A 26832-nucleotide genomic window follows, 5' to 3' on the forward strand; every position below is an offset into this window, starting at 1 on the left:
CTAGTGAACTTCAGAGAAAGCAAACTCTACACACAACACATCACACATCTAATGATGATGAAGACAACAGAAGAAAGTGGCAAATCAGAAAATAACATTAAGTATTAAATGCACAAAAGCACATCAGCCACAAACGCTACCGGGGGTGTTAGGCTGGAATCCAACACGTGTGCCGGGCCCACGCACAGCAGCGGAACCAGAAGAGGTTGTGCTGATTCTGGGGAATGCCCAGCACACCCGGGACCACGGACACAGAGCACAGGAGAGACAGAGACCATCAAGAGCAGAGACTCAGCGCACTCACCCCGCAGWCGTCAGTGGTTCCCGCCCGGGGTGGCGGGGGGCAGCGCCAGGGTGGCCGACCCGCGCCTCCTCGCCCAGGAGCTCGACGGCGGTGGCGGCCCCGCCGATGGTGAACCAGTGTCGGCGCTGCTCCTCGGTGAATTTCCGCAGCATGGCGACGGATGGCCACGGATGGCCACGGATGGCACTCCCGGCACGCGGTGCAGCGCCGCCGCCCTTCCCGGCACACGCGTCCGTTCCCACCCTCCGCCCGACTCCACCCCCGGCGGGAAGCGCTCCCGCCTGGGATCTGCCCTCCTTTCCCGGTCARTCCACCTGTGGCTGCCCACTGAATGGCTCTAAACCGACCCCTAAAACTCTCTAAAGCCTTGCTTAGAAAGGCAGGGCATACAGACGCAGGCTGGAAGTATATGGGACAGACAAACGCTATAACATGTCATCCCTACTGGATAAATTCTTCAAAAGAAGAATGGGAACTGAAATAAACGTGTCACTTGAACTTCCTTYTCATCCTGTCATCTCCTCTTCTGAAATAACTGCAAACATCTGTGTGTAATTTGTTAAATCAGCTAAATAATGAAATACAGCTGAATAATTCAGCTTAAATCAGCTGAATAATGAAGTACAAAGTAGCCCCTTACTTTCTCTAATAGGATTTATCATTTCCCTGTGAGTACCTGATCCAGTGCAGATATTTAGATGCTTTAGAACTGTTACTGTCAGATAGGTAAATACAAATCTAGGGTATATGTAGAGAGATAAGGATACCACAGCCTCTGGTTGCCTAATGTGTCAGCTTCRATATCCTAAATTAAAGAAAGAAGGGTATTTTTCCCATAAAAATGTCAAGAGGTTTTGAAAGTTCTAAATTAAGCAGGTGAAGTACATGCAGTATTTCATTGACAAAAGTTATGTTCCTCTATTAAATGAAAAAAAAAGCCAATGTAAGATCCAAGAAGTCTTGCCCTGTGTGACAAAGCTCATATCTAGCAATTCTGTACATYTCAGATTATGTAAATCACTCAGKAGGAAAGTAAATGTAGTCTTGGGTCCCACTGAAGTATTTTAACAYACACAAAAAGGGTCTGAGCTCTGCTTTCCGTTCACAGGCACGGGAGGCCTGGGCAGTCACTCCTCTCCTCACACTCACTGAACAATGCCTGAGCAAAGCTCTGGAATTCCAGTCACCCTGTCCTTCCTGAAGGAAATGTCCTGCAAAGCTCATAGGTGCTTCAGACCTCCTGARTTTGGCCCAGTGGGTGCCTCCCGCTGCTCCAGGACAACTGTTTCCCAAGGGACATTCTAAATAGGCTCGACCAGCCCTTCCCGGCATTGTCCTGGCACGGGACACCTGCTGTGCTTGTTCTTTGGAGGTGAACATCAGCATTAGAAGAGCCAGCAGGTCGAGGGAGGTGATCCTGCTCCTCAGATTGCGCAGATAAGGTATGGAGTCTCCCTCACTAGAGATATCAAAGCGCTGTCTGGATACAATCCCGTGCCACATGGGATGAACCTGCCGGAGCAGGGAGGCTGTACCCCCAGGTGTCYCGCTGTGGTCCGCTCCCGCCTCACCCATTCCGTGGTTCTGAAGGAAGCGGGGCTGGCCCCACCGCGGTGTGAGGGCGCTCTGGTCCTCCGCGGCCATAGGGGGCGCTGCTGTGTCGCTCTCCGCGTCCCTTCCCGGCGCACCCCGCGGCAGCACCGCTCCCGTTCCCGTCCCCGTTCCCGTCCCCGAGTGTGACCTTCGCCGCTCCCCTGGCACGGTGGGTCCGGGCCCGGCGAGCCCCGGCAGGGTCCTGCTGGGCACCGCTCGGGGTTGGCTGGGGTGGGGGCAGCGCTGGCTCAGTATGGGAACGAGGGAAGGGAAGAAGGGAACGCGGTSCACAGCGCTGTAACTTTGCCGTTACCCGCCTACCCTCGTCCAGCGGGTCGGGCCTCGGGCAGGTCGGAGGTGCCCTGGGCTGCGGGGGTTGTGGCGGGGATGTCAAGGAGACAGCAAATACAGAGCATTGTTCCGGATAGATTTCAGAAAAGAGAGTAGTCAGAACGACGTCTCGCCCCCGCAGGCCTTGGGGAAAGATCTCTGCCGGGCTTTAGCACGGTGTTAAGCYCAAACAACACTGCTTATTCCCTGTGTTTTTAGCGGTGGGGAAATCTTTCCTTMCTGTTCTGTTCAGTCTCCTTGTTTGTTAGTATGTCTTGATATTGTGCTGCAGCAAAGTGGCTGTTAYTATTCCACTGTTCATCTGAAACTACAAATAACTGGAAATTTAGACGAGCAGCGTCCTTAATGCAGTGTCCTTGGTGTTTATAAAAGCACAAAGATTTTCAGGAACTTTGGCCACAGTAGTAAATTATTGAAATGACTGTCCATAAGCGATGATAAATGTGGGTTTGTCTGCAATTATACATGAATTTTTTTCAAAGCTGTTTTCATTCTTTGAKAAGCACTTAGATTTTTCCAATTTTGACACTGGCTGCTCTTCCATCCTTTTCTCTTTGAAAAAAGCATCTCACCAAACGATGCTTTACATTTAGTAATGGCAGATAAGTGAGTGAGCGTTCCTGGGACTCTGGTTTATCATACACTGTCTATATGTGTGTATAGCTGACTTTATTGGGTTGTAATTAATGTAAATGGTACCTATGGGGTGAAGTGCRTAAGACAATAAAACATGGGGCATTTCAGTCCAGTGTGGTGCAAATGTGAACTAAGATTTATCGGAATTAGGATAAGCTTTATTTTAAAACATTGTACAATTTTCTCTTTGCCTAACAAAGCTGCATGGAAAGGAAAAAACCCACTAACACTGACAGGCTTCTTGCTCTTGGGGCATATTTTGAAAGTCAAATAGTCATGATAAAGTATGAATTCATTAGCTTAACATCATTTATTTTGCTATTTTGAGCAGAAATTACCATGCTGGAAGAGACAGCTGTGAGGGAGGGAAGCTAAATTGGTAGTGCAAGATAGGAGCCTCTCTGGCTTGTCTGGAATGAGACTTCCTCCTGAGGGAATCTGGAAACATTAAGAAAAAGCTGTCACTGATAGGGAGAGAGAAGTCTATTGCTACTCTGTAAATGTTCTGTTGACTCATCTTTGAACCCTTTCATCAGGAATTTTTAAATTTTTTTTTGTGTTAACCCATAAATTGTAACCTGGGCTCTGAATTTTCATTTCTTTGTTTTGGAATAAGTACTTTTGCATGTTCGGGGATATTTTTTTTATTTACATGTGAGCTGCTGCTAATACATATCAGGAGTGTGTATGTGTATACATAAGGATAGATGAATATATTATGCGTGTGTGTGTCTGTACATATAACTCCAACATAAAAGAATACAGCTGCAAAACTTAGAATGACAAAACTTTTTATAATTTTCAGATGGTGCAGGCCATGATTCCAAAGTCATTGAGACCCATGAAATTCTACTTCTCTACTGTGTATCAAGAAGTATGGGTTGGTGTAGCATTAACAGCTTATGCCTACTACAAGATTTCTTACGGGGGTAAGTTACACATTATAGTCTTTATTAACTGTTGGCTTATAGATAAGGTTTATAGAAGGGAATACCCATAACAGAAATGAGTCATTGAAGATACCCAGCAAATAAGAAATTAACATTCTTAGTTAGGGCCAGGTCTTTGCTATAAAAATTCAGATTTAAGTTTTTTTTAAACTTTAAGTTTTAAGTGCTCATTATAGAAGGTTCCACTAAAAAAAATACTTAAATACCAGTGTAACTGTGCCTACATTGTGATGATTAGGTAATGTAGGAATTGTTTTTTAAAAACAGTTAGCAGTTAGCAGACCTAACTTACTTGCTAAAGATTTTGCAAATAAATAGTTTTTAAAAGGTTTTCTTACATGAACTTGTGATGGACTGATGCCATCTYAGAATGTCAGCTACGTCACTGAACATAAGAATTGTTACTTGRTGACACTGAATGACTTTCTCAGAGAAAGAAACAGAAAATCTAATGAAAAAATAATAAATTTGAATGGTCCAGGTTCCTTAAAGCAAAAGGGTACAATAGATTATGGTGTCCTTAAGATCCTGTTCGTCAATTTAGTCTGTGTTCAAAAAATCCCAAGTCAAACCCTTTACTGSTTGTCATGATCAATGATATGTTTTAAGTTATAGACAAAGTTCACAGAGAAAGGAACCCCTTGCTGTGGGAACAGCTGAGAGACATTACCTCAGCATTTCTCCAGCTTTGTCCAATTAATGTGTATCATTCCAAAACTGATACACTGCACTTACAAACTTAAGTAAATATAAGTAGTCGAGCTTAATGAGTACTTAATGACTATTAAGTAAATATGAGTAGTTGAGGTAGAGAGGAAGAAAAAAGAGTAGCTTTTGCTTTAACGTTTTGCTTCAAGGAGAGTTCAGAATGGACAGACTTTCAAATTCGTGTTCATGTCATGCTACTTTAATTCATTACTTAAATAGATGTCCTGGTGTAGGGTTTTGAGGGCCAAAGAAAAAGGATTTTTAACTTAAATAAAGTTAAAATAGTTTTTCATTGGTGTAGCCCTTTCTGCACTTTAGGGAGCAATTTTGCAAATCATACATGGAGTTACAGAAGAGTATGTTGTAGGATAAATCAGATTGGAGGGAACCTCTTGAGCTCACCTGCTCCAAACCAGTACTTGAAGCAGTTAGATCAAAGTTAGATCAGGTCTTTTATCACSTTATTCATAATTTAAGTGAGTATTTCCAAAGATGGAGATTGTACAACCTCTCACAACTGTCTTCCTCATGAAGAATTTTTTTTTRTGTGACCACAGTGAATCAGTATTTTAGAACAATTACAATGCAAATGTAAAATACAAAGGAACATTTTAAAGCAAACATTTCACTTCCATTAACATCCATATATTGTGTGTATATATATTCATATATTATWATAATGTATGAATAAATTATAATAATTATATTAATAATTATTGTAATAATAAAATAGTAACATTCCATAGCTGTTTCTTTTGAATTGTAGTAGGAGTCTTGATGACTGCACTTTCTAAATTAATGGACTCTTGGTAAATTAAAACCAAATAACTTTTAAAGATCAAGGTAAAGTTTACAGAGATGTACCATAGAAAGTACATGTTRTACACTTTACAAATTTTGTTCAAGCTAATAATAATAATAAGCTAAATAAAGTTTATCTGCAATAAGCAAATAGGAAATACATATTTTTAACTATCMTTGTTCAGCTCTTTTTTTTTCTTTTTTTTTCCCAGGCAAAAAAGGAGCAGCAAATAGTAAGTATTGGATAGCCAATATCCTGTTACAATTTTTAAATGAGTGCAGTAAAAATTAGCTCAGAATATTTTACATTATATAATTTTGGGGCTCAAGTTACACGTTTAGCAAATGTTTAAAGGTTACTTCTTCAAAATAAGTAATTTTGATTGTAGTAAGGATTTTATAACCTAGAAATATCTGTCTGCACATTGTCTTTTGTGTAGGTTTTAGGAGTAGAATGGAAGTTCTACACCTTGACTGTGTGGGCAAGGAATTTTTAAAAATAATAGTAACAATTAGCATGATTAATAATACTTAAATCAGCATGACATCAAGAGTAACTGCTATTTTAGCTGTCAAGAAACTAGAAAATGTAAACTTGTGGTTTATGTATTTTTGTATCTTTTTAAAGCAGTGTTTAGATATTTATGGACAGTTTGTTCTGGCATCACACTAGAATAAATTTTTTTGTGAACTGCTGYATGTCAGCTTTCTGCACTGTGAGAGAGAACCTATTTGCTCCCAGTTGAATTTGTACATGCAAACATTATTTACATTTTTRAATACGTAATTAGAGAAAATACTACCTGGTAGACTTAGGATAATAGTGTAATTTTCAGTTATGGAAAAACCATAGCAAAACCAAGGAAGAATGGGTATTTKCCTGTAACAGTGCTTTAAAACTTACAAAAGAGGATTTTTAATATTCACCAAGTTTATTTAGTACACAGTGTGAGCATATTGTTTYATTTGAAGTTCCAGTTCTTGTGCTCAGATTCAGGTACAGTTGTCAGTTCTAGGAYTTGAACTACATTCCTGAATTGATTTGCTTTATGTTTGAACAGTCTAAATCGTGTCTTTGTTTCAGAGTCCTCTGGTTCTGGCCATCATTAAAGATCTCTTCTCTTCTTGGAAATGTATTTGGTGGTCCATCAGCTCTACTGCAAATGAAGCAAGCTACAACCATAGGGAAATTAATRCTAGAACTGTAACTGATCCATCTGCTGTAAATGGAGAAAGAATAAAACCATTCAGCAAAAAGTAATTAAAGATGTTGTAATATATGCTGGAGTGCAGTGTTAAAATAATTTTTAGAATAAGCATTTTTTGGTTTTCTACAGTTCATCCAAGTATCATATTAAACTTTTTCAACAATACTTTAAAAGAGACTAAACCTTTATAACTAAACTTATTAATAGAATTAGATTCCCTTTTTCCCCCCTAATAATAGCTCTTTTGGCTGTTTACTTTCAAAATGTCATTTAATAGGATGCCAAGTATAAGGACTGAAGTATATTCCCATGTTTTTGTCAACTTGTGATGAAATAATCAAGGGTACAAAAAATTATTTTTTAAACATTATATTTTTAATGAGTTCTGCAAGGTTTAAAAGCAAAAGTTACATTGTTATGAAAATACCGTGCAAAAGGTTTATAGATTTTTTTAAAATGCATTACTAACAAGTATTACTTTTTTGCCCTTCATATTCAGTAGAGCTAAGGAATTATTCTCAAAGGCTTTTCCTTTAGTTGCAAATTTTGCAGAGGAATAAGTAATAACATGCCGGAATTGTATAAAAAAATTGATATTACATGGACTTTCTTTTGCCATTTTGAAGCTTATGAGATCTCAGAATTTGAAGGGAACAATAAAATCACGTACTGATTGGTACGAGCTGTTGGTATGAGCATAAAACACTTAACTGATTTCAAAGGGTTTTCCTTTTTTCTGAAAATATATATATTAGTAGGATGGTTCATTAGTGKTTTTTGCAGATAGCTGTTAGAAAGAACTCAATAGCAAATGTATTTTGAAGACTGTAGGAACATATGCTATCTTATGAAAATCAGTGTTCAGAACTTTACATACTGAAATCTGTACCAAGGATGCACAGAGTGTAAAACCAAAACGAGACTTCATGTCATGTTTTGTTTAAATTTAGCCTAATCTGCCTTTGAGAAGATTAAGAGGCTTAAGTAATTTTAATGACTTAATGCTTACGTRCATCTTTTTAACTACTTCACTGAAACATCTTAAATCTTTCAGCTTGATTAAAGTTTTGCTTTTCAATCTCCTGACTGCAGTATCAGGCTATAGCCTAAATCTTTAGTATCTGAACACTCAGGAACCTTAYCTGCTGATGGTAAACATTCCAAACACTTGCTTTTAATTTCTTCAGAATTTATSCTTATGCTTAATAGGTGTACGTACCAAGTAGAGTAAAATTACCAGTCTTATTTCCCTGAAAGCTTTTTTAAAGAAGGCAGGTGTAGYATCACTGAATTTGAAAAGTTGACATCTGTCTTCCATGTATTTTTCACATTTGTTCCTCCTTTCACAGTTTTCTTAATTGTACCTTTYCTTGACAGATTTTAGCTGATTCTTTAGTCATTACTATACAGGTTTTTCTGTATTTCCTCACTAGAAAAGGATGAATGAGAAATAGGAAGAACTCACTACTTGATTTTTTTAACATAAAATCAAAAGCATCCCAAAAGAAGGGAATAGAGAATAAAAACTAGAAGAAAATGGAACTTAAATGAACAGATATTAGGCCAGTGGTAATTATAGGGTGGGTGAATTGTGGTATACTTAATAAGCAGTTGAGATTGAAAATTTATGTCAAGTAAGAAACTATAAGAGCATTTGTAATGCAAATTTATGATCACTAAGTTATAGTTCCTAAGATACCACACATTCTTCAAATGACCTGCTTTAGCAATTTTCAATTACAGAGCTCAGACAAACAAACCAGGGGGAAAGCATTAATCACTGCAGGATTTGCTTCACCTCAGCTACACCATTGGCACTGAGGTAACACCAGCGTGCTGTTCTGATCTCCTGGGTTGGAAGGCAAGAAGAGCTTCTGCTAACCTGCCTTGGAGCACACTTAACTGCACCTCTAGGTAAACTTAACCTACTTCAAGTCTTAACACTTTCTATCTGATTTGCTTGGTTTACTAGTAGGGAAAGAAAGTACACACGGGCAGCAGTGTCTGGGTTATAAAAATGATAGTTTCTGCTGAAACTGCCATATGCAACTGGTTCTTCCATTGGTGCTTCTCTGTCAGGAATTTCTGTGAAGGCTATAGAATATCTCCTCCTTTGTGATCCTTAACACAAATACCTGCAAAAGATAGGGGAAGTAGGACTGGTGTTTATATTGAAATAGATGTTTTGGTTTTTTACTTGAGTAGCCTACAGGAGGAAATTCAGTCAATGGCTTGACTCGAAAGCAGAAATCAACACACCAATAACGTGTAACACCTGCAGTACTGTCTCTATACTTCCTGCTCCTCTATGCTGAAGTAATGTAAAACACAATAGAGGGAAGCAAACTAAGGCATTGTAAGAGTCATATTTACTGTGAGGTATGGAAAGAGTAATCAATGYCATTGCAGCACTAGGACCTGAGGCATAGTCCTCAGTAGAGAAACATTGCAAGGAGTACCCACCCTTGAAGTGAATYCTCTTATTTTAGAATGTGTCTTTTTTCTTTTTTAGTATTTTAGCTAAGGTGATTTCTAAAGCTAACTTTAAAAGATTTTCTTGTTCCAGGTAAGTGTTTATACACACAATACTCAGCTCCTGAACAAACTCATTTTCTATGCAAATGACTATGTAAGATGAGGACTTTAATCCATTGAGGTAATATTCACCATGATTCACAACTAAACACTGATGAGGGATATTCTTAYTGCACATTGATGGATCACCTTTAGCTGCTGCCTCTTTATATTGCTGACATTTCTAAAGCAGCATTACATGCATTACATTTAAATTTTATGTAGTAAAATAGTTAAGCAACTGCATTTTTAATTTATTGCYAGTGATAAGGCATCAGCAATGACAAAACCTGACTGCTTATTATCTTTACCCTGTTGGTGGAACAACAAAGATCTGTAGGGGTTGAAGAGCTTAACCCAATTACATCAGCAGTATCCTAAGTTTTGTTGTAGCATTGGTGATTTTTTTTTAATCAATACAAAACATGAAAACTCAGCATTAGGAAATAGTATTAATAATGACAATGCTAATGCAAGGTGTTTTTTTACATTACAAGTACTTCTGTATTTGCCCCTCCATGCTTATGGCTGGGATTTCTCATTTTGGAGCTTGGGGATTTCTAGAACATTTCAAGTGCTGTTGTACAATTAGGAATCTCAGAGTTTCTCTTGCATGTTAATAAAGTATGATAGAATACTCTAGGGGAGCAGGAAAATACAGTCAGAGCCAAGGAAACATTAGTCACAAGGCCCAACCTACTTAACCTCCTTAATGGCTAACTTGGAAAAAAMCCAAATGTGTATTTATGTTAATTGRGAGGATGAGTAAAGCTGCAGGAAGTGATCCAAAGTAACAAAAACAGCTGAACTAGTCTCCTGTTTATCTGAATCATGACAGCAATCCCCTGTTTGTAGTAGAAATGCCAATGCAGAGCTGGTAGGTACATGTGTATTGTACTTTAAGTCCCTAAGGAAGGAACAGCATCAGGTGCTTGTTAGACACAGGTGATTGTGTGTGACATCAGCACCAGCTGGCTGAAACCAAACGGAGGAAATCAGTGTGTGAAACCTCTATTGTTTCATTCACGGAAATCTGTAAAGTTACTAGRAAGGAAAGAATAGTAAGATGGAGATTCCCCGAGGCATTAAATATGTTAGTTAACAATTCATTAGGTAGAGGAACAAGAAGTGACAAGATAGTGCTTGAACATCAAACTTCAAATTATAATTCCATGACCTTTAGCAGCTAATATTTTTAAGAACATAAAGCCACATGGCTGATTTGGTAATTTATTAAAAGCTCATAAATAAAAGAGTCTTGTGTAGTCTACTCCACTGCTGCAGGCAAAATACGTGGAAACAATTACTGTCTCCTAACTCAAAATGAACTGACCACCACAAGAATGGATGATTTGGATGTTTTAATTAATTTCTGCTCAGGGTACTATGATGTCTTTGGTTGTGGTTTAACAGTATGAGTACTTTAGCAGCTAGACCAGCTTGTGGAGTTTGCACCCTTACACCTCAGTGCCTTGTTCCTCACAGTTGTGCTGATACAACTATTTATGAATCAGATCAAGCATTTTTTCATAATTTTATGGATTTTTCCTCCTCTAGGATAACAAAAGAAGCGCTTGGTGTTTTTTCCATTTTAATTTAGACCCATCTGATTCTGTTTACAGCAAAGCTACTTAATAACTAGTTTATAGCACAACAGTTGGGGAAGGGTGCTTTGCAGAAAAGGGGCAGAAGAATCAGAATTTTTGTCTTCCCATTCACTGAGCCAAGTTCCCTAAGTCATTGTGTCTCTCGTCATAAGGCAGTGCAAGAGTGCTCCTCATACGCAGCCACGCACAGGATCAAAGCACTGTCTCTCCTGTAAGARCTGTCATCAGCGTCAACAGTCGGAGCAATAAAAAGAACGCAGAACTCCACCCTGTATASAAATCAGGAGTGTCAGCTTGTGCTCCAGCAAAGGCAGAGCTGTGCTTCCTTCCCCTGGGACAGCACATTGCTTTCTCCAGTTTATTCTATGACTTCATTAATTGGGACAAATGAACAAGTAAGGAACAGGGAGAACCATTAGATGATGATATCCTAATGCTCAATACTAGCAGGAAGAATACTTATAAAGGATAAAATTGGTAGTGGTTCATCAAATTATTTTATTGGTTGTCATCTAATGAAAACATGCTTAATTATTTTGACCTTCTAAAGGATCATAAAGGAACAGTTTTTAATTKATATGACCTTTAACTTTTATATCCATATCATGACAGTACCTTCAGTGATCTGCTGGGAGAGACAGTAGAGATTTCTTCAGAGCTAATGAAGTGTATTCGCTAGGAATTTATAATGGGGGTTATGTGGGTGGTTGAACTGAGAGCTGTATACTGAATGAATCCCATCTGTGGTGACTGCTGCCCACACAGATTTTTCCTGCAGTATTAGTTGTAGCCTTCATTTCTTGTTTTAACCTGTTGTGTTTAGCATGCTTTTGATAATATTAAGAATTGCTGCAATTAAAGGGGAATTCTGTAGGTATGAAGTAGAAAATGTTGTGAGTTATTCCATATGGAATGCTATGTAAACAAGCAAAATGGCAACAACTAAACTGAACAGAAGCAGAGTATAATKGGAGGAAAAAGGAGGGATTAGTAAAGTGGACTAGAATGTGGACAGGCATTAGAGGACCAAGAATAGAGGGAGGGATACCATTTTGGGGGAGATCTAACCAAAAGCATTTCCACTTTTATAATTAACTCTATTGTTTATTTTTTCAAGATACAAATATATGTATGTCTCAAACTACGCTTTTTTCAGCACTCTTATTGACTCTTTACTCTTGATGCTTCMGGTATACCTTTTAATTTAGTACAGTTGTACTGAGAAATAGACTTGTTTAAATTCTCTTATACCTGATATTACAATTCTTTCCTAATATTCCTGATGTTGTAGTCTACATACCACATACAGCTTGAAGAGAAAATTCTGGACTCAGGATCTCTAGACACTTCTTTAAAATAATTAGCTAAAATTTAGAATCTGCATTTCTTTCATAATTCATAAGCTATGAATTTGAGTCATACCAGTTTTAACAGAGGACCTGACTCTTAGTTAAGTAAACAACGAGACATAATACCATTGAGCATACTTTAATGAATTAATTCTTTTGGAATAATGCAACTAGAAAAGGAGTCTTGGAAAAAATATTTTTACTTTGCTTTCAAATTATGCATTCTTGTTAATGCTAACTAGCACACCTCTCTTTAAATTAAGGCTGGCAAGTTAAACATGTAGTCAGGCCTTTTCTAGAAGGACAGAGACAAGAGGCAAGAAAGAATGTTTCCCATAGGAAATGGAAGAAATAGAAAAAATATTCCAGTACCTTGTGTGGTAGATTGTCCATTTACAGAATAGAAATACTGGTTTCGAATTTGAGACATAAGCAGTAGACAAACCTTTAAAGTCGCATCTAATCATCCCCCAGCAAGTAGGTTATTATTGGGTGTACTCCTCCGGGATGAACACACTCCTTTCCAGCCTTTAAATATTCTCAGGTTCAGCTGCATATTATGGTATCTTCTTTGAATAAGTCAACCTTAAATAGATTCTAAACATATACCAGTGATACATTTTCTACTGTCACTATTTCTAGAGCTTTTCACTGAATCATTTTCAATAAAGTTCCATCAATGCCCTACACAATTCATCTGCCTCTACTGTTGACATTCTTCTGTTTATGCTGCTAAGAACTGTAGTAAACCTTGTTGTAGAATCACAGTAATAAAAACAAAAATTATTCAGAAATGTATTTCTGGAAAAATAAAAACAAGGCAATTGGAGACAGAATCAACTTATTTCATTAATGTTCCCTGGACTAGAACATTATTGCTTTATGTAGAAAAGGAATATTTACAGAAACAGAAGGGATGAACCTTACATATCAATAAGGCACAAACCYATTATTTTTATAATATGCGAGAAACCTCATTGCAGATGTTAGATTAAATCTACTGGCCAGATTACCTGTTGAGTGCAGATGCTCTTCTGTCAAAATGCACTATTAAAATAGTGCTTGTGACCAAAAAAACTGGGATCCACAATAAATTTTATATACCTGTATAGAAGAGAGCCATACTCTGACAATTTGTGATAATCCAAAAGTTCAGAAAATTATAATTTAATGTGGTGTTTATATATGTCCCCATATCTRTAGCTATATATATATATAAATCTATCTAGATATATGGATATATATGAAAGAGAGAGAGTGCAGAAATGTTTTCCAGAGAGTTGTATCTAAAATCAGAACCACATCCTGTTTCACATCTGTGGTGGTGWTTTATTTAAACAGATTCAATACCCTCTACTGTATTTTCGGAGGAAACTTACCTTGTGTATTCCAATCTGTAAAATCTGTGATGAATACAAACACAAAAAAAGGCAAAGAATGTGTAGTCTTAGTAATGTAGTCRTTTAAATACTAAGTATAAATGGATTAGGGTTTTTTTTAATACACATTTAATTTGGTTTAATTTTTCTCTCCTATTTTATGTGAGCATTCTTCTGCTTAGAGGCATGTTTTCCTCTCTAAGCCTCCTTTGCACATCATATTGTCAGTAATTGCTARAAAATACCTTTCAGTATACCCCAGACTTCAGAACTGAGCAGWGGCCTTTCCCTGTCTCCCCTTCCAAGTGCAATCCTTCAAGTTCACCCATTACCAGGTACAACAGCAGAAAGCATGAGCTTCATTAYGTGATATCCCCATCATGTTGTTCTTTCTAGATCTATTTACTTCACGAAAGGAAACTAAAAGAAGGACAAATTCTAGTAGAGATACACATTTCAAATTAGAAATTACTGGGTTYGAATATTACAGTAATAAAAATCTAATATGAAAACAAACCTGCATCTGATATAGCAGTAAACATAAGAAATGGTTTTCAATTGTATTAAATAAGCTGTTGACCATTTAAAACAAGGGAATGATGTGATTAACAGAACAGTTGAAGACTAACCACCCACCATTTTTACAACATGAGGGAAAAACTAATTATATATCACAGAATTCTGCATTAGGCTTTTAGCTGAAAGAGAAAGTATTTGAAATCACTTAACTACTTAACTCACTAAGTCATGGATGAGATACATGAGAACAATTTAAGTCTTACAGTAAGAAATTAAATAGCTGGACTCAATCTTAAAACATGACCCATCCTTTTCCTCTCACATTAACCAAGTGATACACCCAAAACACAGTAGCACATAAATAAAAGAGGAATAAAGGGTGAAGGATTGACTGTCCCCTTCCTAATTGATGTTTCAACTAATAATTCATCATCTGGGTCATCTCAGATAGTTGCACTCCTCATGGGCATATGGAAAGTTTTAAGTCAAAGATTTTTATAAAGAAACATCTTGACTGGCTATAAAGCCTAAAAGTACAAGCAGAGAGAACCTCTCCCAGGACATGAAAGTTTTTGTTTTCTTCACCTCTTTGCATATAGTTAATGGCTTCATTGTTATAAATTATGGGAGAGCAGAACAAGATTTTCCATCCATAAAGATGATGGTATGTCATCTGTCTTATAGGACAGTGTCTTCTGTAGCAATATAAAATAATACAGAACAATACCTTTTAATGTAATAGTTTTATGAGAGTGGATAGCAACATGGTCCCAATGAGACCACAGCATTTTCCACTAAGTATGTGCTTTTGCATCATGTGTATTGGATTAAGTATACAATTTCTGTTATTGTTTAAAGAAATGACCTCTAATCCACCAAATGCAGGGCTGGAACACATGACATACCAGACACCCAAATCCCAGGAAGTGCACACAGCTATACTACACACACATAATGCTTCACTACTGCTTTAGTTGTTACACTTCTCAGAATGATGCACCAAGTGCTGGGCTATGGAAACTTCAGATCATGAGTCACCTAGTCCAGCATATATTACTTTAGAATATTACAAGGTAGTGATGAAAAAGTATCTTTCTCCTGTTCACGTGTCCTAAATACTGTATACCAAACAGACATCAAAGTGTTTCCTTTAGGTTATTATTTGTAGTTTATTTATCTCTGAACAGGTTTGGTGGGGTTTGAAATGCATTGGCTGTATGTGAATTCAAGCATGGCAGCATATGACTRTTGTTCAATATGAACTCTATTGCTGCTGAAATGAAAGGCTACTTAAGGCCACTGAAACAAATATACCTTTCCTTTATACACTCTTACTTTACACTGTATTTCACTATAGATTTTAGGTTCCCTCTATGAAACTGCCCTTGCAACATTCAGTCTTYTTGTTTGTATCATTTGTCACACAGCACTGCACTGTAGCCACCAGGTTAACTGCCTAGCAAGTTGGAAGTACTTCTGTCATTCAGCTTCTTAAATTGCTTACCTACTTAGGACCAGTTCCTCCTGCATTACAGCAAATGCAAAATACAATTCTTGAAAGCAGAGTTGTGTTCTCTAATAAAGTAATCCACTCATTCATTTAGCAGAGAGACATCATTTTCTCTTTATGCAGACACGCAAAAAACCTCAGTGCTCCTACCCATACTTACTTTTAGAGATTTTATTCTGCTGGTTGTGAGAGAACCCCTCTGAACTGTAGCCATCCAAAAGTCTGCTCCCTAATCAGAGCTAGTCATCCAGGCTCCATCTTAAATCAATACAGAGATAGGTACCTTCAAAGACCAGGAGATTTAGATAGCGGGATGAGTATCTCAACATGAATGAATTACCTGCAGAACAGCCTCTCTCCTCTCCCCRTCCCTATTTATCTGTAGAAGCAGCCTCCATGACTGGTTGAAATGACACACCTAACTTCTGCATTAGTAAAGTTGGATAAGATGGATCCCACGCTAAATGTTTGACCTCTGTCACTGTTGCTGGCTATAAATAGCAGTATCTGTTATTTAAAATAATACCACATAAGAAGAAGAAAGTGTTAACATTAATTCAAAGTTATTTTCCTGTGACACCTCCAAAGCATGAAAACATTTTCCTATGCTCTGGAAAAAGATCTTTACAGGTGAATGCAAAACTGGAGAACACTTGAATCTCAGAAAGTAGGAAAGCTCATTTCCCTTCTTTTGTCTATGCATAGAAAAGAAGTGGGAGAGATCCAGACATGTTAGTTTTTAAAACTTTAAAAACATCTACATTTGAAAATCTCACTAGAAGATACTTAGAAAAAAAAAAAAAAAGTAAGATTTGGCATGTTGGCAGGTGTGCTCCTGAAAATTTCATTAGTCTCCCACCTGTACCTTTGGGAATCTCTGCTTRTCCTAAGAATAATAACACTCAAATAAGAAGCTTGGCAATTTATTAACAGCAGTTAAAACCCCCTTTTCCCAATAAATATAGGTTGAATACACACCATGTTTTGGTMATTTTTCTCTACGTACCCATAAATTCCAAGTGTTTTGACAAAACATTAAATGTTTAGCATTTCAWTCAATTTTCAATTTCTAGGTAAATACAACTTCTGCACATCTCAAAAATTCACCATACCATAACAAATAAGCACGAATTCTTCGGGTTTTTTATATATTTTAAGTTGAAAAAATGCCTGTTAAGCTATAGTAGTTTCAATTTGTAAAGGTAAAGAGAATTGCTGGGTTTTTGTAAGAACCAAGAGGAGAATAAAAGATATTGGTATAGCATGTTTTAATTCTTACACCAACAAATAATCAMAAACCCTTTCCTTTAGAAAGAGGTCAACAAAATTAGAACACCTTTCACAAAGGAAGAGGAKTTGGAAGCAAATAATTTGGGTTTAGTACCTCTTGCCTTATCTGCTTCCATAACCAAATTCTCTTCCCTTATCTTTTTAGGCATTCCCCAAATCCTGGCTGCTTTTGTGCAACCTCAGTTACCCAAGAAAGGCAACTGACTTGTAGATATCACTGGCCCCTTGGGCCAAGCACCATAATTTCTACAAAACTGGACCAGCCATTTGGTACGGAAATGCATGGACAATGGAGGGGAAAARAAATCTACATTATTATAAGTGACCATTTTTCTTCTCACATTAAACAGATTCTGGTTATAAGTTGCAATCAGAAAAATTTATAAAGGCTGCTTTGTCTCTTGACTGCTAAAAGAGTGGTTCCCAAAAAGATTTTTCTTTGGGAGGAGTGGGAGAAGTGTTAAATAATTTCCCATGCTGCAGGTAGAATTTTAAGTATTATACTTGGTAAATATTGGTTAATTTGTTTTTTCTTTCCTCATTTCTGTAGAAAAATTGAGATGGGAAGGGATGAGGCAAGTGATGTTTTCAAGGGAAGCAGAAATAAAAATAGGAGCAGAGTTGCATATAAAGTACATACTCTACCTGTTGAAGACATTTCCTTCTAGCCCTCAGTATCCAGTCTGTCTGGTTGCTGCACTGGCTCAACCTTCATCTGCCAAAAGCAACACAGAGTCGACAAACTTTTATACTACAGGCCATTGTTCCAACAGAGGAGTTGCATGGAGGAGTGTCTGCCTCCTCGCTAATTGTCTACATCRTATTCTCCCACTTTTCATTTTGTAGACATTCCTGCTGTTGCAGTGGAAAAGTTATGGTGGGGTTATATTTATAGTATTTTAATTTTTATTATTATTCAGTGAATACAGGGAAAAGTCAGCTATCAAGTACACCTGAAAAAAAAAATACAGACCATTGTATAAGAATTGCTGGCAATTAAAATTAACCTGTTTAATGAGAACTACTAATTCTTAAACAAGTGTGACAAAAAGTGTACAATTCCCTTGTTAAAATTACAATTTTAGAGTTTCCAGTTTGTCAATATTAGAATTACTACAAGTAGTAAGAGGATGAGTAAATTTCTACTCACTGCTATTATTTTATTGACTAAAGTTCCCTATGAATTTGATGAAGATAAATCACTCCTCCATTTTTTAAAGATAGATAACTCTGAACATTTTAGAGCCTGTTTCATTCAGGTCAGCCTAGTTGCAGGGTTAAAACTCCTCTGAGTAGACCTTGGAGTTCTCTATGGGGTTTGAAATACCATAGTCTAATCTATTTCCAAATCTGCATGTGGGAGGTGGAATCACAGTCTACARCAACCTGAGGAATATTAGTGTGATTGCCAGCAAGGAGCATTCCAATTAGTATTTGCAAAATAACGTTAAACTGGCAAAGTRCTATCTTGTGATGCTAATAGATTTTCCTTGTTGGACCTTTCCAAGAAAAGAGGCAGAGGTTTTGACCTGTCACACATCTGATACCAGCGCCTGCAAATCTACTGAGAAGGATACACAGTGAAATCTTATGCATGTATATATTAAGATAATTTACACAATTATCTATTACAGAATCTCACATGAATAGGTTATTCTTGCTATACAGACTCACACATTGAGATTATTATGCTATTATCACTTACTCTCGAAGATTTACACAAACATTATCTAAGCTCCTCCAAAACTTGCCAAGTTAACATTTTTTTTCCACTCCTAGCTGAAATCTGTCACGGTGTTCTGCACATAAAGTAACAAAGACTGGAAACCAGCCATTTTCAGAAACAGTTGGAGCTCTGGGTAGGTCCATATATGCTGTAGATTAGGATTTAAGAATCACAGCAATATGAAATTTGTCTACATTGCATGCGTTGCAGTACTAACATATGGTGATGTTTTGATTTCTAGTTGAGCTTGGCTTCTTCCAAGCTGTTAACTTTCATCTTGCAGTTGTAGCTGTACAGAATGAGAGACCAGAAAATGAAGGAAACTGAACCTCACTTTCAAACACGAGACCAGATCTCATGAGTCTGACATCAGGACAAAAATACCTTCCCCTCCTGCTGCTAAGCAGAGTTTGTACATCAGGCACATTTCATAAGGAGGGACGGTGGAAGGAAGGTGACGCTAGACATGAGCTACCCAAGGTGTGTTAGACCAGGACAAGCTGTTGGGAAGCGACCTAGGTCACAAGCACGGGAGACCACCGAGCCCCGTGTCACCGCCCAGCCCTCCCCCCGCACGCCCAGCGGGTCGCTAGGGCAGTTACAGCGGCGGGGCCGGGTCGGGCGGAGCCGCTCCGCATTCCCCGCATTCCGGGGGTAGAGAGCACCAGCAGCAGCTGCCCCTTCCTCCACCGCCCGGGCCCGGGGGCAATCGGCCCCGGGCAGCCCGCCCAGAGGAGGTGGCGCCCGCCGGGGCCCGGCCCGGGGGCAGGGCGGTACAGCGCCGGGAGGAGGAGAAGGCCGGGCCGGGAAGAACCGGCGGGGCGAGCGTCACGCTCAGCACGGCGCTGGGGGAGCGAGAGGGTCCCGGCGGGGACGGGAGGCGGGAGCGGGTCCCAATCCCGCATTCCCGGCCCGGCCCCGCGGTCACGTGCGGCCCCGGAGCGCCTCCCCGCGCGGCTCCGCCCCGGCAAGGAGGTGGCGGCGGAGGTTAACCCGTGGCGGGGCGGCGCGGGCGGAGCGGAGCAGAGCAGGAAGCGCCCGGGGAGGGAGGAGGGAGAGGCGGCCGCGCTCCGGAGGAGGAGGAGGAAGGGGGTTGGGAGCCCGGCCGCCGTCGCCGCCTTCGCCTCTTCCTTCCGCCCGCTGCGCGGAGCGAGGCGCGCGGGAGGCACCTGTCACAGCCGCCAGGGCGAGCGCGGCGTCCTCCGCGGTGAGAGGCGGCGGCGGCGGCGGCGGCAGGAGAGGCCCGGCACGGCTCGGCGGGCCCGGCGTGAGGAAGGCTGCGGAGATGATGCCGGTGAGTGAGCACGGGGAGAGTTCGTGTCGTCGCTCCCCGGCCTGGCGCCGCGCTGCCGGGCGCTTGGACGCCTCGCCTTTTCCTGCGGGGCTGCCGGCGGCGGATGGGGTGCGCGGCGCCGCCGTCATTCTCGGCGGAGCCCCGGCCAGCCGGGGCAGAGGGCTGCGGGGCTGCGGAGACGCCGGCGGGCTCCGCACCGGGGGTAGGGCCGCGGGTCACCGCCGTCCCTGGCTGGGTGGGGGTGCACGACCTGCTGCCGCCTCTCCGCCCGCGGGGGCTGCACCGGCCGTGACAAGTCGGGGGCCGCGTCCCCCGGGCCGTGGCGGAGCGGCGCCTCACGCAGCCCGGCGGGGAGCGCGGGGGTCGCCCCCGGGTCGCTGCAGCCCGCTGAGGCCGTGAGGCGTGGGGGTGCGCTGTGTTTGGGTGAGTGGGTGTGCCGGGGGTGTGTCTGTTTGTTTCGGGGTTTTCCACCCAAACCCCGCTCCCTCGCCGCCCGGGTGCGGGGAAAGGCTGAGCCGTCCCGGGGCAGGCGGCTCCGGCCCTCCTGCCGGGGGTCAAGCGAACGCAGGCGGCAGCTCCGTGTCAGCCTGGCTCCCTCCTCGGTTCCTGTCACCGCTTTTGTGAAACAGTCGCTTATTTATCGAAGAGAAACCCTTTCATATTCCTGCAAACAACCTTGATTGTCTTCTGTGACAGAATCCCTGTCCGTTTCCTGCCCCCCTCTTCCCTCCCCTGTCGCTGTGGGCTGATGCAGTGGTCAGAAGAGAGTTGCTCCTGATGACTGTTCGTTTTATGACAAGATCCTGTGGGACGGTGTAATAAACAATCACATTCCTTTTGTTGATTTCTTTCAAACTCTATTTGATCTCAAATGTGGCTTTATGAGATACTCCATATAAAGGACTATCTCCCATGTTTTCACTAATTCCAGTTGAAATTAGCTTTTTATTTACCGTTTCTCTGCAGTGTTTGTAGCCAAAGCACTGCAGCAGAATGTTTCTCTCCGAGAACATTAAAGACATCTTTTACACAATTTTATTGCTCTAAATTTGTTTAATGACTGAGAGGAGAAAAGAAATAGCTCAAACTGGCTGTAAAATTTCAGRTTGAAGAGTATAGATAATGTTTAAAAGCCAGGTATTATGAGAAGCTTTTTACCATCATGTGTGCTTTAACTTCCAGCTGCTGGGTGCCAGAATACTCTATTGATTCTGATGAGAATTGCAGTGCACTGGGCACATTAGAAACCAGCAAAAAAAGTTCATGGAGTTACAGACCTGTGCCATGAAGGTATGGGTGTTAGCTTGTGAAAACAAAAACAAGGTGACAGCTTCGTCTTCCATCTCAACCTGGCTTAGGCTTCTCATTCATAAAATTCCTATTGAAAACCCAGYATGCCAGTGACATGTTAAGTCAGAGCAAATGTATTTACTTCCCATTAGTGACCCATGTGTGGGTTTCAGGTTAGCGTCGTAACTTGGGTAGTGCAGTGATTGACTTACTGGAAAGTTTCTTTTTACCTATTTGAGTGTTTCTGCTAGTGTCTTGTGTTACCTTCTTGCTTGTTCAAACGTAGTAGTTGTTTGTATTTACTGGAAGGTGGTTGAAGATTCAGACTTTTTACTGTGTTTTTGAAACACACTTCAAAGCATTTTTAAATGATGGATGAATTTTAATAAAAACAAATTACCTTTCAACAAGGGTAGTAATGTTGCAGATTAGAGCCTACTGAGTCCATGTCCTAAAATAATAAGTATTTTATTTTTCTAAWGATATTTTAGATGCTGTCATGGACATTTTATCAGTCAGAAATATGTACATTTAAATAAATAGGTATATTTAAATGGACTCATGACAGTGCCTTCAGTCTTTCAGTTTTTCATCCCAGCTGGATTACAAGGATGAAAAAACCCAACTCCATTTACTGGACTCAATATATAAAAATAATGCGAAATCATGGCTGTAGAACTGGACCAAATGTTTTAGGTTTTTTTACTCAGTATTTTTTATCCTGAGAAGAAATATGTTAGTGGTTTAATTTTTTATATTAGGGAATCCCTTGAGTTCATACTCATGGGAGCTTTTTTTCCCTAAACCTGTTGGGTTTTTGTTTGTGGGTATTTTGGGGTTTGAGTTTTTTAATGTAATTTGCAAAAGCATAAAATAGCAAAGGGAGAGATTTTAATACTGCTAAACTCACCCACTTGTTACAACAGTTCATCACTACAGTTTTGTGACWACAAATGAAATGTTAACAAACTTTTGTAGTTTCTCAAGATTCACGTTTATTAGACTTWAAGTAGTTGATTTGGGCCATTTTTGGATTGGTAATTTTTTTGGCATTTTATACAACCATTTTTAAGAGTGAAGTGGTATCTGAAGTCCCTATTTTGCTCCTTTCCTGTGTATTAYGATTTTTTTTTCTCCCCTCACAGGAACAGTGTTACTTCTCCGAGGTTTTTATCAATTACAGTTTCTTTTGTGAGTGGGATACTTCCCTCTCTGTTCTTCAGCATCATTTTCTTACAACGATTTTATTCATTATCCTTTTTCATATTGCTTACTCTGTTTCTGAAAAATACAAAGTAACTATATTCTTGGTCCTGAACATAGTTGAGCTTGAAGAAGAATTAATGATTTAGACTACAGTTTTCTCACCTGGTTTTTTTTTTCCCTTTGCTTTGCTGACAAGACATGTCTATCATAAACCCTTCCATTACCTTCAGGACATAAGGGCTATGTGTATGATGAGCTTATGATGCTTTACTGAATATAACCTCTGCTAAGTGTTCCCATGACTTGAATATAGGGATGTTTTGTTCACTGATATAGGGATGTTTTTTTTCACTGAAAGGTAAAGGTTCATGTTTCTTGCCTTCTTGGAATAAAATGTGCGAACCTAGAACTATGCATTATCCTTTCAAAGAGGAAATCTTTTGGGTTAAGACRACCACGGTTTTATTTATTTGCAAAAATATTGTGGGTATAGCTCCTTGTTCAGCTGCATAGTCTTTAACCTAATTGGAGGAGCTTATTATATTTTTGCCTATTTGCCCCTGTGGAGAGGCTTTTTTTGGTGGTACTTTAGACTTTGTGTTTGAAGGAGTGTTGGAAACTTAAATAATGCAATTAATGCTTTTCGTTTTCGAATGGTAGTTCCAGAATTACCTCCTCTGTCAAGTATTAGCCATATTCCTTGGACACAAGGGTGCACACAAGAAAAACGTCACTCGTGAGAAGCACTATTCCCACTTACAAAGCAATACAATGGAGTAAGGAACAGGTACATTGGAGACGTGTGCAACACTTTCTTTTTTTTTTGCCTTTATTTTGGTTATAATTCTTTTACAGCATATGAGCTAACACCACACTAAAGGCGTAGAACTGTGTAGGGTCTCTACATCATCAGTTTTATGATAAGACAGGTAATGGAGGGTATTGTGTAAGAAATTGTGATGGGCTGAATCTTCTAGGAGGAATAGTTGATATTGCTTGTTCTAGCAGAGYTTTTCTGGTTTTGCCTTTAACTTAATGAATATCAGTGAGGTTGCAGCCWTCATTCACATTTTTGAAAGCATCTAGGAGGAACCTTGTGGGGCTTTTTGTGAGGCTTAGAGTTAAGGACTTGCTTGACACATCTGTATGTGTAGGACCAGGTAATTGTGATGGTTGTTTCCACAGAAGGGAGAGTGAAAAGTTTAGAAAATGTTTAGTGGGTTTATTTTTTTTTCTAGTTCATTTTGTGTGACATTGCAAGTCATCTCTGAAGAKGCCCATGGCTGATGCATATTCCATGTTAGACTAGACAATTGATATCTAAGTTCCTGACCTATGAAGACAATATGACTGATAAAATACAAAGCAAAAATGGGTATATGCAGGAGTTATTCTTCRTTTAAGCTGGTGAATTAAAACGTAGGGGGGTGAGTTTTCTGTTGTTCGGTTGGGTGGGTTTACTTTTTTATTTTTAATGAGTATACACTTGTCCTATGTGCAGTCTCAAACATTTCTCAAAAAGTCTGAAGTGGACATTGTTTATTATATTCCTTATAATTTAAAACCAAAATATTCTTAAATCAATGTATGCTGTTCTCTTTCCGTAGGAAGGTTGCTACTGATACAAATATACATGGTAAAAGAAGATGTGTCACTTTAATACACTTGAATCAATATTATGAATTTTCATCAAATTAATATGAGCARTTTTCAGTGATATGGAGATAAAATATATTGTGATAAATTCAGAGCCGTATATTCTCAGCAATACTGATATCCTTGTTTGCTGARTAAATCTGAACTGACTGTAGAGAATAATTTGCAAGTTTATCAGCCATTATTAATGGAGTTATTTATTGCAACAAAGCTTAAAGGCCATTTCATGTTTTTTTGGATCATGTCACTGTTTTTTTAGGTTGACAGAATATGGCTATTCTGTGATAAAAATAAGTTCATCAGCTTCACCATGTCAACAATAAGTGCTATTCATATGCTACTCTGATAATAGAATATTTAATTATGTTTATTAGATTTGTGTGGGTCTGTTGAAATGTATGAGAAAATTTTGAGGGAAAAGATACCCTCTTATGTGTTAACATAGATGAGTTTGTTGTCCTTTGCAGAYTTCAGAGAAAACAAGTATTTGTTTGACAACAAAATTCCATTCCACTGRATTGATTTGTATAACAAATCCAAGTTTGAGGTGAAATACATTATTTAAAAAACCTTGCCTATATTTATATTTAGATGCACACAGTTGTGGAACAGCCCCCATTATGCCAAGAGTTGCCCATGGATAGAATCAAGGCAGTGCTTTTTTTTAAAGAATTTGAAGTCTAATGCTTGGTATTAAAATCAGAGCTCATGTTTATATTCTTTTTAAATGTCCACGGGAGTTTAGATAWTTTTTTTTGTCCTTATAAACTATAGGCATATTTAAAAATTAAAAAAAAAAATTGTTGCTGAGAATAGAGGTTTGAAGAAGGAAACAAATTATTGCCTGATTAAGGGAGTGGGGGGAAGGTGTCTTGGTCCCTTTCCCTCATGACTCAGTGCTGGAATTTACAAGTCTTATGTGTTTAAATTAAAAGCTTCRTATTACCATACATTAATTACCAGCACAAGATAGCTCAAAATAATTCACCTCTTAAATGAATGAGTTAGCCTGGGATATAGGAGGTTCATTCCTGGGTTTGTGTCAGAGCCCAGCAAAAGGAGATTTTAAAATTTTTTTCTTAAATTGAAAAATTTATTATTAGGTGATCCCAAATATCTTTGAAATCTTTCTACATTTATGAACTGTTTTTCCATCAGTTTTGGATCCTGTATCTCATTTGTTCTTAAATTATAGTAAGATTTTTAGGTAAACAAATATTCTAAGGTACATATTTTAACACTTCAGACTGGTACATTTTTCTGGGAGTTGGGAAATCTGCCATTATAATCTATTAAACTTGAAAGCATGTAATAATCTTGAATGTGTTAGGCAATTTATCAGTGGAGTGTGCTCAATGTTTTGAGGTTCTGCAAGCAATTTTTTTATGACAGACAATAATAGAATTATATTGTGCAATAATGGGCACCATCCTTCAGAAGCAGATTTGTGTGTCAAAGGCAACAGTGGTACTTGGAGGACAAACCATAATTTCTGTAATAACTCAAATGACCAGCAATAATATGAACTGCGTAGTGGAGGGAAAAAARTGTTTTGAACTTCAAATATTAGTCACTTTACCTGGGTTTTAGGTCACCCTGTTTTTTTTCTTAGATCATGCTTAGAAGCAAGTACATGTCCTGTATTGGAGAGCAGGTTTATCATTGTGGTGCAGTAGGATGTCGGAGCAGCTGAATTCCTTTCAGGGCTGAGATTTCACAATAGGGATGAATTGGGTTAACCATTTCCTGCAGCTCTGGAAGAGGCTGCTTCCTCTTCCTTGCTGCTCATTCCCACCATTGGCTGTGAATGGATTCCATGGCTTGTTTCAGTAAACTGATCCAGCTCACTAAAAATGTAAAAMTAGTTGTATCCAAAGAACACTGAAGAGATACATGTACATGTGTGTATGTATGTGAGTATACATGTACATATGTGTGTATTGCATTGTGACTTTTGTCCGTGTTGGTACATCATCTGGAGGGAGCAGACTGCTTGGCTAAAATTGATAATGGAGAAGGYGATGGGCAAATGGAATCTCTCTCTTCAAGTATTTTTGTTTATTCAGTTTAGTTTATTGTGGAGCTCTACCCCAGGCAATGTGTTTTGAACAGGTGAGGGCAGTGAGGTGAAGCTAAGTCTCTGCAGTGTGGTAATGCTGTTATTTCAGAGATAACTTATGGTTTCGCCAGCTTCCACATCTTTATTGCATACCCAGTAACACTTTACATTTTCTCTGAAATGGGAAAAAGTAAGGGATATTGGTTTTTGGTAAAATATGTGGTCTTTGAGGAAATCTTGAGAAACAAATACAACGCTGGGGCACAATAGAAAACGGAAAACCAACAAAACTTTACTGGCAGTTGCTAGTCTGCCATCATTTTCGTCCCCTCACTTTGCAATATTACATTGCTTCTGATTTCTACCCATTATTTCCTTATCCTCTAGATTCATAGTGTATTCTATCCTAGTTCTTCGGTAGTGGAAGYACAATTAGGATTTTTGTTTTAGTTTCCAGTTCACTGCTTTGCTTAGCAGCAGAATTCTATTTATGTGTGAAGAGTCTGTAGCTATAAAATACTTTATTTAAGGAATTCYAGCTACAGCAGGAAGCAATCTCAGCTCAACTTGCATATGTTGCAGACACTGTATTTAACCCATGTATCCTTATGTCTAAGTTTGACAAAAGGATTTCAGCATTCGCATGATTAAGCTTTTGTTTATAAATTAAGAATGGGGGAGGAAACTGAGGCTTCAGTTTTGTGTAGGTGAAGTGGATGTAACTGCAGGGGTTGCTGAAGTCCTGCATCCCTGCTGTCCCCTCTGTTGTATTGGCGCTCTCTGGTGTTTTTCTGTTTCTGTGCTGAGCTGTTTGCAAACTCA

At 39.2% G+C, this 26832-nt stretch overlaps 2 protein-coding genes and 1 long non-coding RNA gene across 11 annotated transcripts in view; 2 read left to right on the forward strand and 1 right to left on the reverse strand.

The window, feature by feature from the left end:
* The first annotated feature begins 1990 nt into the window (after positions 1 to 1990).
* On the forward strand, positions 1991 to 6630 carry ATP5MJ (ATP synthase membrane subunit j). The gene is made up of 4 exons (XM_057365709.1): positions 1991 to 2066; positions 3690 to 3813; positions 5556 to 5576; positions 6428 to 6630. Exons 2-4 carry the CDS (start codon positions 3690 to 3692, stop codon positions 6451 to 6453), a joined length of 171 nt encoding a protein of 56 aa, XP_057221692.1. The 5' UTR covers positions 1991 to 2066; the 3' UTR covers positions 6454 to 6630.
* Positions 6631 to 6983: 353 nt separating this feature from the next.
* On the reverse strand, positions 6984 to 17607 carry LOC130573344 (uncharacterized). 5 transcript variants are annotated; one of them, XR_008965316.1, is made up of 4 exons: positions 17425 to 17586; positions 15650 to 15772; positions 13461 to 13484; positions 8739 to 12678 (listed from the first exon to the last, which is right to left on the reverse strand). It is a non-coding gene; the product is annotated as an uncharacterized LOC130573344 (long non-coding RNA). The 5 variants fall into 5 exon arrangements; XR_008965317.1 differs by adding an exon at positions 6984 to 7980 and having other exon boundaries at positions 12527 to 15772; positions 17425 to 17607; XR_008965315.1 differs by adding an exon at positions 8465 to 8686 and having other exon boundaries at positions 12527 to 15772; positions 17425 to 17607.
* Positions 7986 to 26832, forward strand: part of PPP1R13B (protein phosphatase 1 regulatory subunit 13B) — a 79074-nt gene continuing 60227 nt past the window's right edge. For 2 of the 5 annotated variants that reach the window (XM_057365701.1, XM_057365702.1), the window contains exon 1: positions 19359 to 19799. In XM_057365701.1, the coding sequence (XP_057221684.1) occupies positions 19791 to 19799 (9 nt within the window). In that variant the 5' untranslated portion in view covers positions 19359 to 19790. Of the gene's footprint in view, positions 8466 to 19358; positions 19800 to 26832 lie in introns of those variants that run through there. The other 3 variants (XM_057365704.1, XM_057365705.1, XM_057365703.1) reach the window with 2 other exon arrangements.

The sequence above is a fragment of the Malurus melanocephalus genome, unplaced genomic scaffold, assembly GCF_030028575.1.
Source record: "Malurus melanocephalus ecotype Western Australia unplaced genomic scaffold, MMel_1.1 scaffold_57, whole genome shotgun sequence".
NCBI lineage: Eukaryota > Metazoa > Chordata > Aves > Passeriformes > Maluridae > Malurus > Malurus melanocephalus.

Excerpts from the sequence above, each read along its gene's own strand:
- ATP5MJ (XM_057365709.1), top strand. The coding sequence starts at position 3,690 with ATGGTGCAGGCCATGATTCCAAAGTCATTGAGACCCATGAAATTCTAC. Across the intron at positions 3,814-5,555 it reads CTACAAGATTTCTTACGGGG|GCAAAAAAGGAGCAGCAAAT; the intron begins GTAAGTTACACA and ends TTTTTTTCCCAG. Across the intron at positions 5,577-6,427 it reads CAAAAAAGGAGCAGCAAATA|AGTCCTCTGGTTCTGGCCAT; the intron begins GTAAGTATTGGA and ends TCTTTGTTTCAG.